At 51.7% G+C, this 12,575-nt stretch overlaps 8 protein-coding genes; 4 read left to right on the top strand and 4 right to left on the bottom strand.

Moving 5' to 3' along the window:
* Window positions 1-47: 47 nt before the first annotated feature.
* RCC_08905 (uncharacterized protein) lies at window positions 48-830 on the bottom strand (the record flags this gene model as incomplete). XM_023774151.1 has 2 exons in its annotated part: window positions 48-660; window positions 715-830. The coding sequence occupies 2 exons, from the start codon at window positions 828-830 to the stop codon at window positions 48-50; spliced, it is 729 nt and encodes a 242-aa protein (XP_023629919.1).
* A 385-nt stretch (window positions 831-1,215) lies between these two features.
* Window positions 1,216-1,695, top strand: RCC_08906 (uncharacterized protein; the record flags this gene model as incomplete). XM_023774152.1 has 2 exons in its annotated part: window positions 1,216-1,529; window positions 1,581-1,695. 2 exons carry the CDS (start codon window positions 1,216-1,218, stop codon window positions 1,693-1,695), a joined length of 429 nt encoding a protein of 142 aa, XP_023629920.1.
* A 1,467-nt stretch (window positions 1,696-3,162) lies between these two features.
* RCC_08907 (uncharacterized protein) lies at window positions 3,163-4,299 on the top strand (the record flags this gene model as incomplete). Its single annotated transcript, XM_023774153.1, has 1 exon — window positions 3,163-4,299. The coding sequence occupies one exon, from the start codon at window positions 3,163-3,165 to the stop codon at window positions 4,297-4,299; it is 1,137 nt and encodes a 378-aa protein (XP_023629921.1).
* An 828-nt stretch (window positions 4,300-5,127) lies between these two features.
* Window positions 5,128-6,747, top strand: RCC_08908 (uncharacterized protein; the record flags this gene model as incomplete). XM_023774154.1 has 2 exons in its annotated part: window positions 5,128-5,385; window positions 5,431-6,747. The coding sequence occupies 2 exons, from the start codon at window positions 5,128-5,130 to the stop codon at window positions 6,745-6,747; spliced, it is 1,575 nt and encodes a 524-aa protein (XP_023629922.1).
* A 253-nt stretch (window positions 6,748-7,000) lies between these two features.
* On the bottom strand, window positions 7,001-8,683 carry RCC_08909 (uncharacterized protein; the record flags this gene model as incomplete). The annotated part of the gene is made up of 1 exon (XM_023774155.1): window positions 7,001-8,683. One exon carries the CDS (start codon window positions 8,681-8,683, stop codon window positions 7,001-7,003), a length of 1,683 nt encoding a protein of 560 aa, XP_023629923.1.
* Window positions 8,684-9,240: 557 nt separating this feature from the next.
* Window positions 9,241-9,653, bottom strand: RCC_08910 (uncharacterized protein; the record flags this gene model as incomplete). XM_023774156.1 has 2 exons in its annotated part: window positions 9,241-9,422; window positions 9,473-9,653. 2 exons carry the CDS (start codon window positions 9,651-9,653, stop codon window positions 9,241-9,243), a joined length of 363 nt encoding a protein of 120 aa, XP_023629924.1.
* Window positions 9,654-10,427: 774 nt separating this feature from the next.
* RCC_08912 (uncharacterized protein) lies at window positions 10,428-11,228 on the top strand (the record flags this gene model as incomplete). Its single annotated transcript, XM_023774157.1, has 1 exon — window positions 10,428-11,228. One exon carries the CDS (start codon window positions 10,428-10,430, stop codon window positions 11,226-11,228), a length of 801 nt encoding a protein of 266 aa, XP_023629925.1.
* A 415-nt stretch (window positions 11,229-11,643) lies between these two features.
* On the bottom strand, window positions 11,644-12,531 carry RCC_08913 (uncharacterized protein; the record flags this gene model as incomplete). XM_023774158.1 has 2 exons in its annotated part: window positions 11,644-11,825; window positions 11,883-12,531. The coding sequence occupies 2 exons, from the start codon at window positions 12,529-12,531 to the stop codon at window positions 11,644-11,646; spliced, it is 831 nt and encodes a 276-aa protein (XP_023629926.1).
* Between the last annotated feature and the right edge of the window lie 44 nt (window positions 12,532-12,575).

The raw sequence follows: 12,575 nt of genomic DNA on the forward strand, positions 1-12,575 counted from the left end.
TCATCCTCATTGAAGAAATCTCGATGGTAAAACAAGCGACAGGCGCGTCAACCTGCCACATCTCGGCCTTTCGCTCTCGTCGGGAGTGACAAGCCACCYACGGAGAATCGCAGCAGGCTCTCTAACGGAATGGGCGGTACAATCGCTTTCTTCACTGCGGATTCGACCGTCCGTCCTGATCCCACCGCGCCATCCTCTTTCATAGTCTTGTCACCATCCTCGTCCTCGCCGCCTTCTCCATCATCGTCCTCGGCGTCCTCGTCACCATCATCATTATCGCCCCACAACGTCCGCCGTATCCCCGTTCGAACCTCTTTGACGCCTGATTTGTGCTCCTCGGTCGTAAAGTAATCTTCCCATAGACCTCCCTCCAAGTCCGTGCGCATTTCCTTGACAACCCCACCAGCCCACTGCCACAATTCCCCACGATCCTCAACATTGTCCGGCTGCTTGTCCAATTCTCGGTCCATCCAATCCTCAGCTTTGGGATCCATTTTCTTCCGCAGTAATTGCTGTAGTAATGCCTCTTGAGTGAGGCCGGGGAAAGAGGCGTTTGGGTATGCATGAGCAGAGCTGAAAAGAGAGCGATTTGAGGCTAGAACTTGTGCAGTATTTTGCAGTGTGCCGGCGAGGTTGCTACTGGCTGTCTGACAGGCAGGCCTAGAGAGTGTATGAGCTATGTGTTGAACATGTCAGGACGTTGGGCAAGTTTACCACGGCGGTAGCGGCTGCGATGCCTCCAGTTCGTGGCGGAAGAGATGGATTGACGCAGAAAGCTGTTGAAGTCGTGTTCGGAGCTGTTCCAGCGCTCTATACTCGGGCGTCGTCATTTTGGTGCAGATTCTGGTTGATGATGGTGTTTTGGTGGAGGTGTTGTCGCGAAACGCGCTCGGGAGATCGTCGGGGAGGATGAAAGTTTTACCGAGAAGATCTCCCTCTCTTCCAACGTCATCTCAGAGCAATAGCGACAACAAGAGCACATCAACCAGGAAAATAAGAGCCGCTCGGTCGTCTGAGCTGCTGAATACCACGCCCATTCTTCTCTCACATGTCAGGTACGGAGCGCGGCGTTTGCCATGACAGCCTCTTTGCAGGATTTCATCCTTTTGTGACACCTCGGAACAAGCGTCATCACTTCCGCATCCCATCCAACTCTCAGTCCCTTACCATCCCATATCCCTACAAGTTCATCATCTTTTCTCTTTCCATATCACCATGACMCATTCCTTCACTCCCGGCCGCATCCTCATCCTTGTGGGAAACTTGGTCTACTCTATTGGCGCCTTCATAGCAGACTACAACGAGACCCACGTCAAGAACCCTCGCTGGCCCCCGCATGCCAAGTTCCACAACGGCCAGACTATGACTTTGGGAGTACTTCTGGCTTCCACTTCTTTATTCTTTCTTTTCCGCCCTGCAGTGTCTGTTGCACGACAGAAAGAAAATATGCTGTATGCTGCGGTGGTTGGCAGTTTCTATTGTGCGGCAGGATTGAGTGCAATTCTGTATCCGGGAACTGCCTGGCAAGAGTAGGTTTGATTTTTGTTAAAAGGGTGAAACTAGGGCTGATTGTATTGCAGTCCGGAATTTGCAGGAGGTGGGGAGCAGAGGTATATCTTTGGTGGAGTGTGTGGGATGATGTTGGTAGGCTATGGGTTGGAACACAGAAAATTGGCAAAGGCAAAGGATGCGTGACTTCAACGATGTAAAGCCAAAGAGGAGTGAGCTCCTGCACACTTTCAGCTTTGACGTTGCTATCCTTGGCTAATGTTTTGAGGAGATGTGAACGGCTTTGGAACTACACTTCCTCGCAGTGTCTGTTGTGATCCATCGTGCCGCACTGAAACAACCGCCTTCACGTGTTGTGCGAGTCACTTGGGACATAACCGGTGCGAATGCGAGTTTCAAACTACCTCATGGGTAGCTACGCCCAAAGCGTGTGCCTCGCATCAATCGCAAACCTTTTGCACACTGCACAGCGCTTCGTACAAGTGGGAGCGAGAGCAGCGGTCAGATCTCAGACCCATGCTCGAAGTTTGCCCATTGTGACGTGGCTATGTTCAGAGGTTGCGTGTGGGGCCGCTAAGGGGAGTTCATTCACTTCGATTTGTCTTGGCGTTTCCGGGGATTAGACTTTACTGTACAACCAGCTTGTACTACGACTTCCTGCTACCCGAATCCCAAGATGTTCAACATTCGGACGGAACAACAAACTTCAGCACCGCGCGGATTGCCGCACTCGACCACAACGGCTTGCGCTACGAGCTGAGGGAACATCGCTTATCCACTAGCGTAGCATTGGTGGCGTCTATCGATAGATGGTGCGCGCAAAATTGAAGCTCGAGAGATGTTATGTTTCCTAACCATATCATGTTGGCAGAGCATTTTCCGGCCTCTCCAGACTCCTACGAGCAGCAGACACCGAGCTCTCTGCCTCGCACTTGTTGCGCGCGCTCGGGATTGTGCGTCGGACACGACCACCAGCGGCAAACCTGCGCGCCCGTTTACGGAGTCATGGAGTCTCAAGACGGCCGACAATCGGCTGCGTTGCCAATGAACGAGCCTCTCGCCCAACCCAGCACTGCTAGTAGCATTGCCGTGAGTGATGCTCACCATCCAGAAACGTCTGGACAGCAGGTTCCACAAAAAGTACGAACATATCTCGGCTCGGCGCCTCCGTATAGGAGCCAACAGGTGGTCGATTTCGGTTGTTCTCATTTGCACGCGCAGCACCCGCACTGGAGCCGGCCGATTTACCAGTCTCCACCAGAATTGGGAGAGCGAAAGAGAGAGCGTCCCCAGGCTCACTACCATCCCGAATTGGATCCACGTATAGCACAGCATGCCTATCAAACGGCCCTCAGAGGCATCTCAGTAGCTCAGCACAGAGCACTTGAAACCACACAGGGAGAAGCCCCTCCCTCACAGTACATTGAACGACACAAAAACGGCATCAGCAAAGCGCCAGTCTCGATGGAAGCTACTGCACAGCATATGGAAGCGATTGGTTGGCGCCTTGCAACAGCCTTCGGAGCCAATGGATCGCCAGATAGCCTGTTCACTTCTCCGCATGGCAAAGCAGAGGTAACGTCACGCTTGAAGCGTCTCGCTCGTCCCATCCAGGACAAATTACATTCTTTGAGCAAAGTAGTCAAGCACAATATGGATGAAGTTCAGAGGAACCACGTGATTGGTCTTTGCGCTGCTAGCGAAGAGAATAGGGATGTGGTCGCGAACAGCGAGTTCGTTCTCTTTGAGGACTGCTACCCAAGCAAAGGTCCTGCGGCGGAAAACCCTTTTCTCAATTCTTCGAACAGTACCCCGAACGGAAACTGGACCAATAAACTCCTGTATGGAAGGGTCAGCGCTCGTTATGCAGATTCTTACGATGTGCAACCTATGCATACTTTCAACAGCCTTGGCCCCTCGGAGGTCGTGGCTGAAGACGAGCAGAAGAACTGGGTCGAAGTTCTAGATTTGAACAAGCATGGATCAAAACTCGAACCAAACCGCCATGATGTGCTGTTCGCTAAGGGTGTCGGCGGATGTCCTCAAAAACGCTCCTACCTGTGCATCATACCCAAGAACATCCCTTATCACAATCCAATGATCCCAGTGGCAGGAGAGCTGCTTCCACGGAGCAGCGCAACGCTGGACATCATGCAGAACGTGGCACACACCGTACGTATCGAGGAGAGACGTTCAAGAACCGCGGCTATGCTTGCGAAGGCCGAGTGTGACATGTCGGAAGAGGATATGAGGAGCATCGAACGCAGATTCATGACTCACTACCGTGGCTCCGTACTCGATGCCACGAAGTCATCTATAAAGTCAGCGAAAGTCTTGTCAGCCGAGCCACATCATTCTATTCAGGCTCTCGAAGGAAGATCGTTGATCCCCACCCGATCGGATGAACAGACCATCATTGCGGAAAACGCACATGAGCCTTCTCTGCCTCAATACCGTGCGACACTGTCTGCTCCTCCAGTCCCTGACGCAGTTGCTTCTCATCGTGCTTCGCGTCCAGCGGAAGTGAGACCAACCAACGACAGGCCTTACGGAAAAGCGCATCATGGCCCGAGTGGAGGTAGACCTCACACCCGCGGCCCGCACAGGGCATCTAGATCTACGGACACTGGTTTTGCGAGCGACATGAATCATCTGGGTCTCAGAACCACACAGGAATCGTTGCAGAGCCTGACTAGCTCCCAAACCCCAGGAATGTACCCTGCGCGCCAAGCGCGCAACAGCAGGCCGGACAATGGAGTGCAAGCAGGAAAGAAGCGTAAGCGTCGGTAAGGGCAGTGTGAGGCTAGGTTGCGCAGTCCACGGGGAAGTGTTTGCCAGGTTTTTGGAGGGATCCCAAGATGGGCGAAGAAGGGAGTTTTGAGACAATTCCGTGCCTTCTGGCCGCTGGTAGAGCTTAAGTGGAGTTTCAGAACGAGGTCAYGCGCATGAGATTCACGCAGTGTCGACATCTAGCTTGCGGCTAAGTTCTCATCCAAAGATCATGCCCTGGGAAATCCTCACATTTTGACGAATCTTGTGAATTCAATTCGCGAGTTTTCATTGCTCGTAGCGAGTGGTCTTCTAAAGTCAATCTGCTACACTCATTTGGTGGTTGGGGTACGAAATGACACCACGTAACCGGCCTTGGATGAGGCACAGCAATCGCTGAGCTCTCTGTCCATGTAAACGGCTCAATGCTGCGCGTGCAAGCGAAACCTTTTAACATTCTACAACTCTACGTAGACTGACTTTACTTCGCGACTTGCAGCTGTGCCGGAGAAGCGGGAGAGCAGGTTCAAGGACGAAACGAACAGCAGGAAATCGGGCAAACAGAAGATGGGAAGCTGACCAGTGACTCTTTTAGGCTCAAAGATCCATGGTGATCTTGACGGCTCTCTTATCTTGGACTGAGGACGTCTACACGTCATTTCCGAGCTACATTCCGGAAGCCACGAGCCCAGGAAGAGCGATTAAAGGGGCTTTTGGGAACAAAGGGCGGCTTGAACAAAGGATGGCCGTCTAGATTGCCGTTTGCGGCGGCATTGGATTCTCAGTCGCTTTTAACTATCCAATATCGGGTTCTAACGCAGACAACTCTGTAAGACCGTGGAGGACAGCATGTTTGTGGTTCCCACCTGGCTGAAACAATTGTTCGGCATCGATGTCAGCGAGATTTCATCCGATTCAACACAATCAGAACCAGACGAAGATCATAGTACGCCAAGAGGAAGACTAGGACTACCCGGCGATACTTTTGAAGCGCTCATCCAAGCTGTAGAGCGACATATTGTACACCAAGAGCTTGAGAGCTCAGTGATCGATCTGCGACGCATCGTTGCTGAGGCACAAAGCCATATAGACGTTTTAACTGTCTTTGTAAGTGGTTCCATACCAACTGCCACACAATTGCTAATCCTTTAGCTTGACTTTGCTGCTAGCWTCGGCTTCATCGGTCCTTGTGAGCACAAGTATTCACAGGAGCGAGAGGATGCTCGGCAACTGCTGGACGAGAGTCAGGAACGTTTAACAACAGCATTGATCAAGGTCCCGATAGTGCTGCGGCACCGAGATCGTGTGCTATCGCAGGTCTATAGAGATTTAGATGGCTTGATTGATGACTGTGAGAACGGCAAGATTGTCGGATTCGACAACAATGGAACGCTCTGGTCCTTCCTCCGACGGAATGCAATGTGCTCGACACGACTCAAAGATCTCGAAGCGCCGGGAGCAGATTTTCGCGCATCTCGCGATGCTTACATAGCTGCTAGTAGAGCAGCACGGGGGAAAGGATCGTGTACCAGGACTCCATCTATAGCCGAGGCATTAGAGAATGAGAAAAGATGCAGGACCGAGTTCGAGGTTAGGAAGACAGAGATTGAACGGCAACGAGCAGCGGAGTCGTCACGGACAGAAGCCTTACTGATCGACCGTGTGGCACCTCTTCTATTCGAAACTGGGGTCTTGCCTTCTCGGGGTTGGTCGTCGAGTGGTTCCGATAGCGAGAGCTCCAATGCCAGCATCACTACCCGTCCCGTGCACGATCAGGGGCGACCCATCACGGTCCAAATTCCCCAAGAAGAAGCAGAAAGAGAAGTGTTCGTGGCAGAGATCGAAAGAGCTCGCGACTCCTTGTCGTCCTGGGAAGTTGCGGCGTCACGTACTATTCCCGAATATCAGCTTATGTATGTGAATTTCATGTTCACCCGTCCAAAGGCCACGAAACAACAATGGGAAGAGTTTTATGCCCAGGAGGAAGAACTTTCGCTGGAGGCAAAGCAGCAGGAGAATGAAGAACGTCTTCGAACGAGCCGCCTCAACTACGAGTGGTGGCGAGCAGAAGCCGAGAAAAATGGAATGGACAATCTACCCTTCGACTCAACAGAATTCGCAGCAAGTGGGAGTCCGATTGCAAGTGGAGGTACGAGTGCAAGTGATGAAACTCCGGGTGCAGATGATCGTGGCATGAGAAGCATTAGGAAATGGGCAAGAACCGTTGCCAGAGGCCGAGTGACAAAGCATGCACAAGAAAGGAGTTTCGGTCAGCCAAGGTCACGTAGGCCCAAGGGTAGTGTCAATAGTTCCGCAGCGACGATATGCTCRGGAGGAAGAGGGGTCTATATCGATAGAGAATATGAATATAGGGAAGCGTTGGAGGGGGAGGTCGCAAGGCAGAGAGAAGATTTCATGAGCGTTATGGGCCAACTACCTAGCCCGGTCAGACCCGATCCATGGACATGAAAGTCGGTTAACGAGGTCATTACTACAGAGGTCTGATCATACGGAAACCCGARCGGCCTCCTATCGATGAGATGTCTATCGAACAGAGCGTTCCCGACGGATGCTGCATGTGCGGAGGTCACCAGATGTACCAGAAATATTCGGCGGGCTCTTCGGTCGTTGCTCAGATCCTATTCATTCAACAGCTTGGAAATGATCGGCATTGCCGCGGGATCCATGGTATCTAAACATCTCGTTCAACCGATGAATATACTCAATCTTTGCCTCGAGCTTGCCTCTCGTCATCCTGTTTAGCACCATCTTCGACAGTCCTCCTCTCATCCTCTTCTTTCAGACAAACTTCCATTGCTCTCCTCATGATCCTCGTCATCGGAAGCAGCAGTGGACGCTCGACTCCATCCTTACTCCACACCCTCTCAATCCAACCCTGTTCAGGGGAAATCGTCTTCGTCCATCGAAGCTCCAAAACTCTCGTCTTGACCATCGCGTCAACTTGTGCGGTCCCAATCTCCTTGCAAAGCTGAAAGTATGGCAGGGAATAAGGTGGCTTCACGAGATACCGCATAACCCGCAATAGATCTTTCCGTGAGAATTGCGTTTTATCGTCAGCGCTCCACGACGTGGCCGTCGAAAGCGGTGAGTAAGTATCAAAACTCTCGTGAGTCAGGTGGAATTGGAGGAGTGTGTAAGCTTGGGTGAATATGGCACTTTGGCAGGGTGTGGTCCCCCCGGCGGTATTGACCCAGAYGCTTACATAGTCGCTGATATGACTGAGTTTGCCTCCAAACGCTTCGTACACATCTTTCACGTTGAGCTGGCCTCTCATCTCATCGGGGACAGTGGGCAGAACTTGCTCACGAATGTATGAGAAAGTCTCTTCCTCGGTACAGTCGCCGACTGTCAAGATATGTGAGTGATGTCCGACGTTCATGGAGCGTAGAAAGTGCTGGAAGAACGGATCACTGGTGGACAAGATGACATGGCACAGCCTATCTTGCTTTGTGAGCACTAAGAACGTGTCTAAGAGCACCTTCAGGCTGAGTTGGTCGTTGATCAAGGCCGGGAGCTTATGTGCCTCGTCAAACACTACAACAACTGGGCGCTTCTTCATTATTCTTGGTTCTTTTCCATCAGTGGTATCTTTTCTACTTTGTTCTGTTTGTCCGGACTTCTTGGAACTGTTCTCTGGTGGCGGAATCTTGCGTGCCGGTGGGTCGCCGTCCTGTTGAGCCTCGCCTTCATGGTTGTCGTCCTGATTGGCAGCCTTCTTGGCTTCGTCCGCCCTGGCTTGCGGGTCATAGTTGAGATATCTCAACAGGCACGACTGCAAAGTCTCCATCAAATTGGCAATATCAGCAACAGAAACGGCGTACTCCAGAGGCTTCTCATCCATGTTGAGCATTAGATGTTTGAAAGCAATCGATAGTTTTTCCATCTCATCGTCGTTCATCTCGTCGAAAACAGTCTGGAACTGTTCGCATAGTGCATAATATAAACTCCGTAGGTCTGCGAACCCGGAGATCCTCAAGTCGAATTTGATGACGAAGTAATCATCAGTGGCAAGCACTTCCCGGAGAAGAGCAGTTTTGCCTACACTCGTAGCGCCAAACATCACATTGAGTTGTGGATTGCCAGCCAGGACCTTCCTCAGCATGGCTTGTTCAGTCTCCCGTCCATGAAATCCAGGCAGCTTGCTAAAGGTGTGCTTCCGCGGGATTCTCTTCGATTCTTGCTCCAACTTGTTCTCTTCCTTTGCCTTTTCAAGCATTTCTTTGCTCTCTTTGATCTGTCGAACTGTCTCTGCCGGATTGGCCAAGACTCCGGCGATTTCTCCCAGTCCAAAGAAAGTGCGTGATTGCTGCAGAGGAATGTTACATCGTCTGGGCAAGTGACCGGGACGACCCCGAGCCACCAGGCGGAACATTTTCGCCGCCATGATGGTCAGCCGGTAGGCTGAGGCTGGTGAAGGGATCACGGACTGTCCATTTTTGAAGGACGAAGGCGAGTGAAGTGATGTCGCGTTCGATGATGCAAGTWGGCAACGATTCTATTCTAGTCTAACCCGATTGGGAACGTGGGTCTTCATCCCGCGTCCCGGCTTTTACTCCTTGGGCAAGATTGACATCAACAAGCATTTTTTGCCCATCTTTCGACGCAGAGGATCGACCGGCGTGATCTGTATTGCCGCAGCTCAGGCGCTTCCGGTCCACGTGGCAACAAGGAATGCATGAGTATGCTCCCTGATCACGTCAACTCCACCGCGTCAGTGAAGCTGCGCGATACGCGACAAGATCTCATCTCACCACTTGCCATCGATTATTGGTCATTACAAGAGAATATGAGCTCCTGAGAGATGTTCGAGGTGACTGGAAGACAGCACGGAATATGAAAGAAGACCTGATGTGTCGAAAACGCCATGGAATTGAAACTTCTACGATACTCAGGCCTATGACCGATGCTGCGTTCGCACATGCCGCCTCAGATTGTCTTCCCTCATACTTTTCCCGCCTTCTTTGGAGTACTTGCAGCCAGCAAACGGACAATAGCATGCGCCGTCCGCCTGCTTTTCGTGGACGGCCTGCCGGTGACGATCGAGATCCGCCTGGAACTGGAAGTTCTGCTTGCAGTCCGCGTGCTGACATTTGTAAGGACGGGTATGTTGCTTGAGATGCTTGCTACGAGTCGATTAGCATAGTATTTGGCAATACAGCCTGGGCTAACTTACTTGAGGAGGTACGGTTTTGCGAATACTTTGGTGCAGAGCTGGCACTGTCGAGGCCAGTCCCTAGCATCAAGTCGCGGGTTGTATCGAGGAGTAGGGTTAGGCGCTGGACCGACTTCTTCTGATTGTGATGTAACGAGTGGAGTATGGCCTGGAGGCCTGTAAAACGCAGAACTCTGTGCATTGGGTGGCTGACTATCTCTGAGAACTGTGCTCCCCTGTCCAGCAGGAGTAGTACTTGGCTCTGGATGGTTCCAGGATGGCAAAGGCCCACGATTCCCGGACAGCCACGAAGGGTCAACGGTCGGATTATCCTGCTGCTGATAGTGATGTAGAAGGTCTTCACGTCCGGTATTTACCAAAGTGGTGTGACTTGAAATAGGAGCCTCTCAGATGAGGACTGGAACCAGGAGGACCTGCTTTCCGTGAGAGCCGCAGTTCAGAAAGAAATTGAGCCGGCACAGACAAAACACAAAACAGTGCGCTCAATGAGTGGACGAACTCGCCCTCCAAGGGGCGACTACAGAAAAAAGAGAAAGAGAAAGAGAAACAGACGGCGGAAACTGGGCGACCATATGTAGGTGAATGCGAAGTAGACGGAGTCCCTTACTGCAGAGCGTCATCGCGAGCTTCAAGCTGTGAAGCTCTCCCATTGGCTGGCGCGAATGGTATGCCTCAACTTTACAGCTCAGGCAGCGAGCTACTTGCTTGAACGCTCCTCCGAAGACATCCAATTCGTTGAAAGAGAAGAAGCAGGTGTCGTATGATTCAATGCGCTATTGAAGAACCAGTAGAAAGAAGTCTGCTTATCCGACAGTGCTCAATCGAGGGATCAACTTGCCAACCGAACGATGTCCCCGTTGATACGTTAGACGAAAGCGACGATCAAGACATATATTGAGACATTCTGAGATCGAAGAACAACGTCAAGCACTCTAGCTGGCTAATCGTTTCAATCATGCGTCCCGAACTCATTGATACTACTGCCGCACTTGTCGCCTTCCTTGATGGCTTGGGCAACTGTCAGGGTCAACCTCCTAGTCTCTACGTCGACCTTGAAGGAAACAACCTCTCCCGCCATGGCACGCTATCCTTAATGACGATACTGGTTCATTCTCAGCAGAAGTTGTATCTCATCGATGTAACGACCCTCAAGGACCAAGCATTCAATACAAGTGGATCCAACAGCCGTACTCTCAAGACTGTCCTCGAGTCACAGGAGATCATCAAAGTCTTCTTCGACATCCGCAACGACTCAGACGCCCTCTACAATTTGTTTGGAATCCGCGTTGCCGGGATCGAAGATCTGCAATTAATGGAGCTGGCCACACGCAACTTATCCAAACGTTGCGTCAACGGTTTAGCCAAGTGCATCGACGCTATCCCGACCATCACCTACACCGAGAAAAGTGACTGGCAGAAAGTCAAAGACAATGGTCGAAAGCTCTTCGATCCTGCTCGTGGCGGTAGTTACGCAGTGTTTGACCAGCGTCCCTTGTCGCAGGAAATACTCGACTACTGCGCTCAAGACGTCGCTTTGATGCCGAAGCTACGAGACATGTACTGCGAGAAGCTTTGCGATGCTTGGTGGATCAAAGTTGCAAGTGAGACCAACGACCGGATCGTGCAGTCCCAAAGTCCAACCTACAATGGCAAAGGGAGACACATGGCGCTGGGCCCAACGACTTGGTCAGGATGGAATCCATCCCCTTCGGAAAGGGGTATCCGGACGCTTTTCGAAGTCTCACGTCCGGTATGAGGCCACCGAGAAGCCCTCGTCGTCGGGCGCGGCCCAGTCAGCAACGAATAAGCAACGGCGATCCATCTTTCTCGCCGATTGCCTTGCGGAAGTAATGCTTAGAGCGAGAATGTACCAATCGGCCTCTAACGATAACGACGACGCCATTGTGTACAGCCCGTACCAAAGCCGAGGATATGTGGGTGGTCTGAGYGACGAAAGTGACGGAGATCGTGATCTCACTGCTTGCGACACAAAGTGCGGCTACCGTGGTCGATTCCCTTACTAGACAACCGCGAGATAGGCTGGAAAGCAAAATGGTGACTTTGACTTGTTGTATTCCTCTGTAGCTAGCTGCGCGAAAATTGACGATCTCTGCGTGCCTTGATCCAAAGCCATCTATACAATTCTGCCTATATCAGTCCTTCCTAGAACCCTATCGCCTCAAATTCGCAAGCCTCGAATCAACAGGTCTAAAAACAGGATGTTGCAACGTCTCCGGTGCTTCCTCCTCACATAACCTCCTCAGCTCACTCGTCATAGTCATGTTACAAATTTCCATCACCCGTCTCCGCTTCCTAATCCCCGCCTCACGGTCTTCCATGCTTCTCAACAAAGCTAGACGAAATCATTAGCACAGTTCAAACCTGAAGACCTCGGATGTTTACAACTTACTTTGAGAAGGCTTCCATCCTCTCCCTTTCCTCGGCGTGAGCTTCTTCGCGCTATTCACTTGGGAAAAAGTGTCTTCAATTTTCTTCAAGTCCTGCTCTTCCTCCTCCTCCTCCGCCTCGGTTACTCTCCATCCCACATACGCCTCTCGTGCATCGTCGTACCGCTGTAATTGCAGGATCAAAGGTGGCGGTAACGGAGCGCGACCCGCTTGCGCTTCCACGGAATCCATCAAGCAATTTGCGTGGGAGACAAGCTTATTCAACTTCGCCGTCATTGCGAGTTCTAGAGAAGCTTGCTGGTCGAGAAGATCATCCAGAGGTGCATCTTCGCTGTCACTATTTGCACTCGCTAGGTGCTGTGCGATCAGGTAGCCGGCATCCAGCTTCTCTTGCTCTATACGCTCCAGAGCGCCGTAGCCGGCGACGAGCTTTTCGAGCCGGATGGCGTAGTCTTTGATCTCGCGACATAATTTGAGTGGTTTGACTTTTTTCTTGATGATACTGCGAGAAGACTTTCGGCGTCGGCGTGATTTGCGACCTTTGCCGACGGTGAGATCTTTGGGAGGAGCCTGGGGAGTAGTCGAAGGCGGATCACCAAATGGGATGATGTCTGCAATGGGGGCAGGAGGTGGTCCATAGAGTTTAAGCATGAGRTTTCTCCATTCTCGTCTGAGTCGCTCCATCGTATTGATTT

Source organism: Ramularia collo-cygni (assembly GCF_900074925.1).
Source record: "Ramularia collo-cygni strain URUG2 genome assembly, contig: RCC_scaffold16, whole genome shotgun sequence".
In the NCBI taxonomy this organism is placed as follows: domain Eukaryota; kingdom Fungi; phylum Ascomycota; class Dothideomycetes; order Mycosphaerellales; family Mycosphaerellaceae; genus Ramularia; species Ramularia collo-cygni.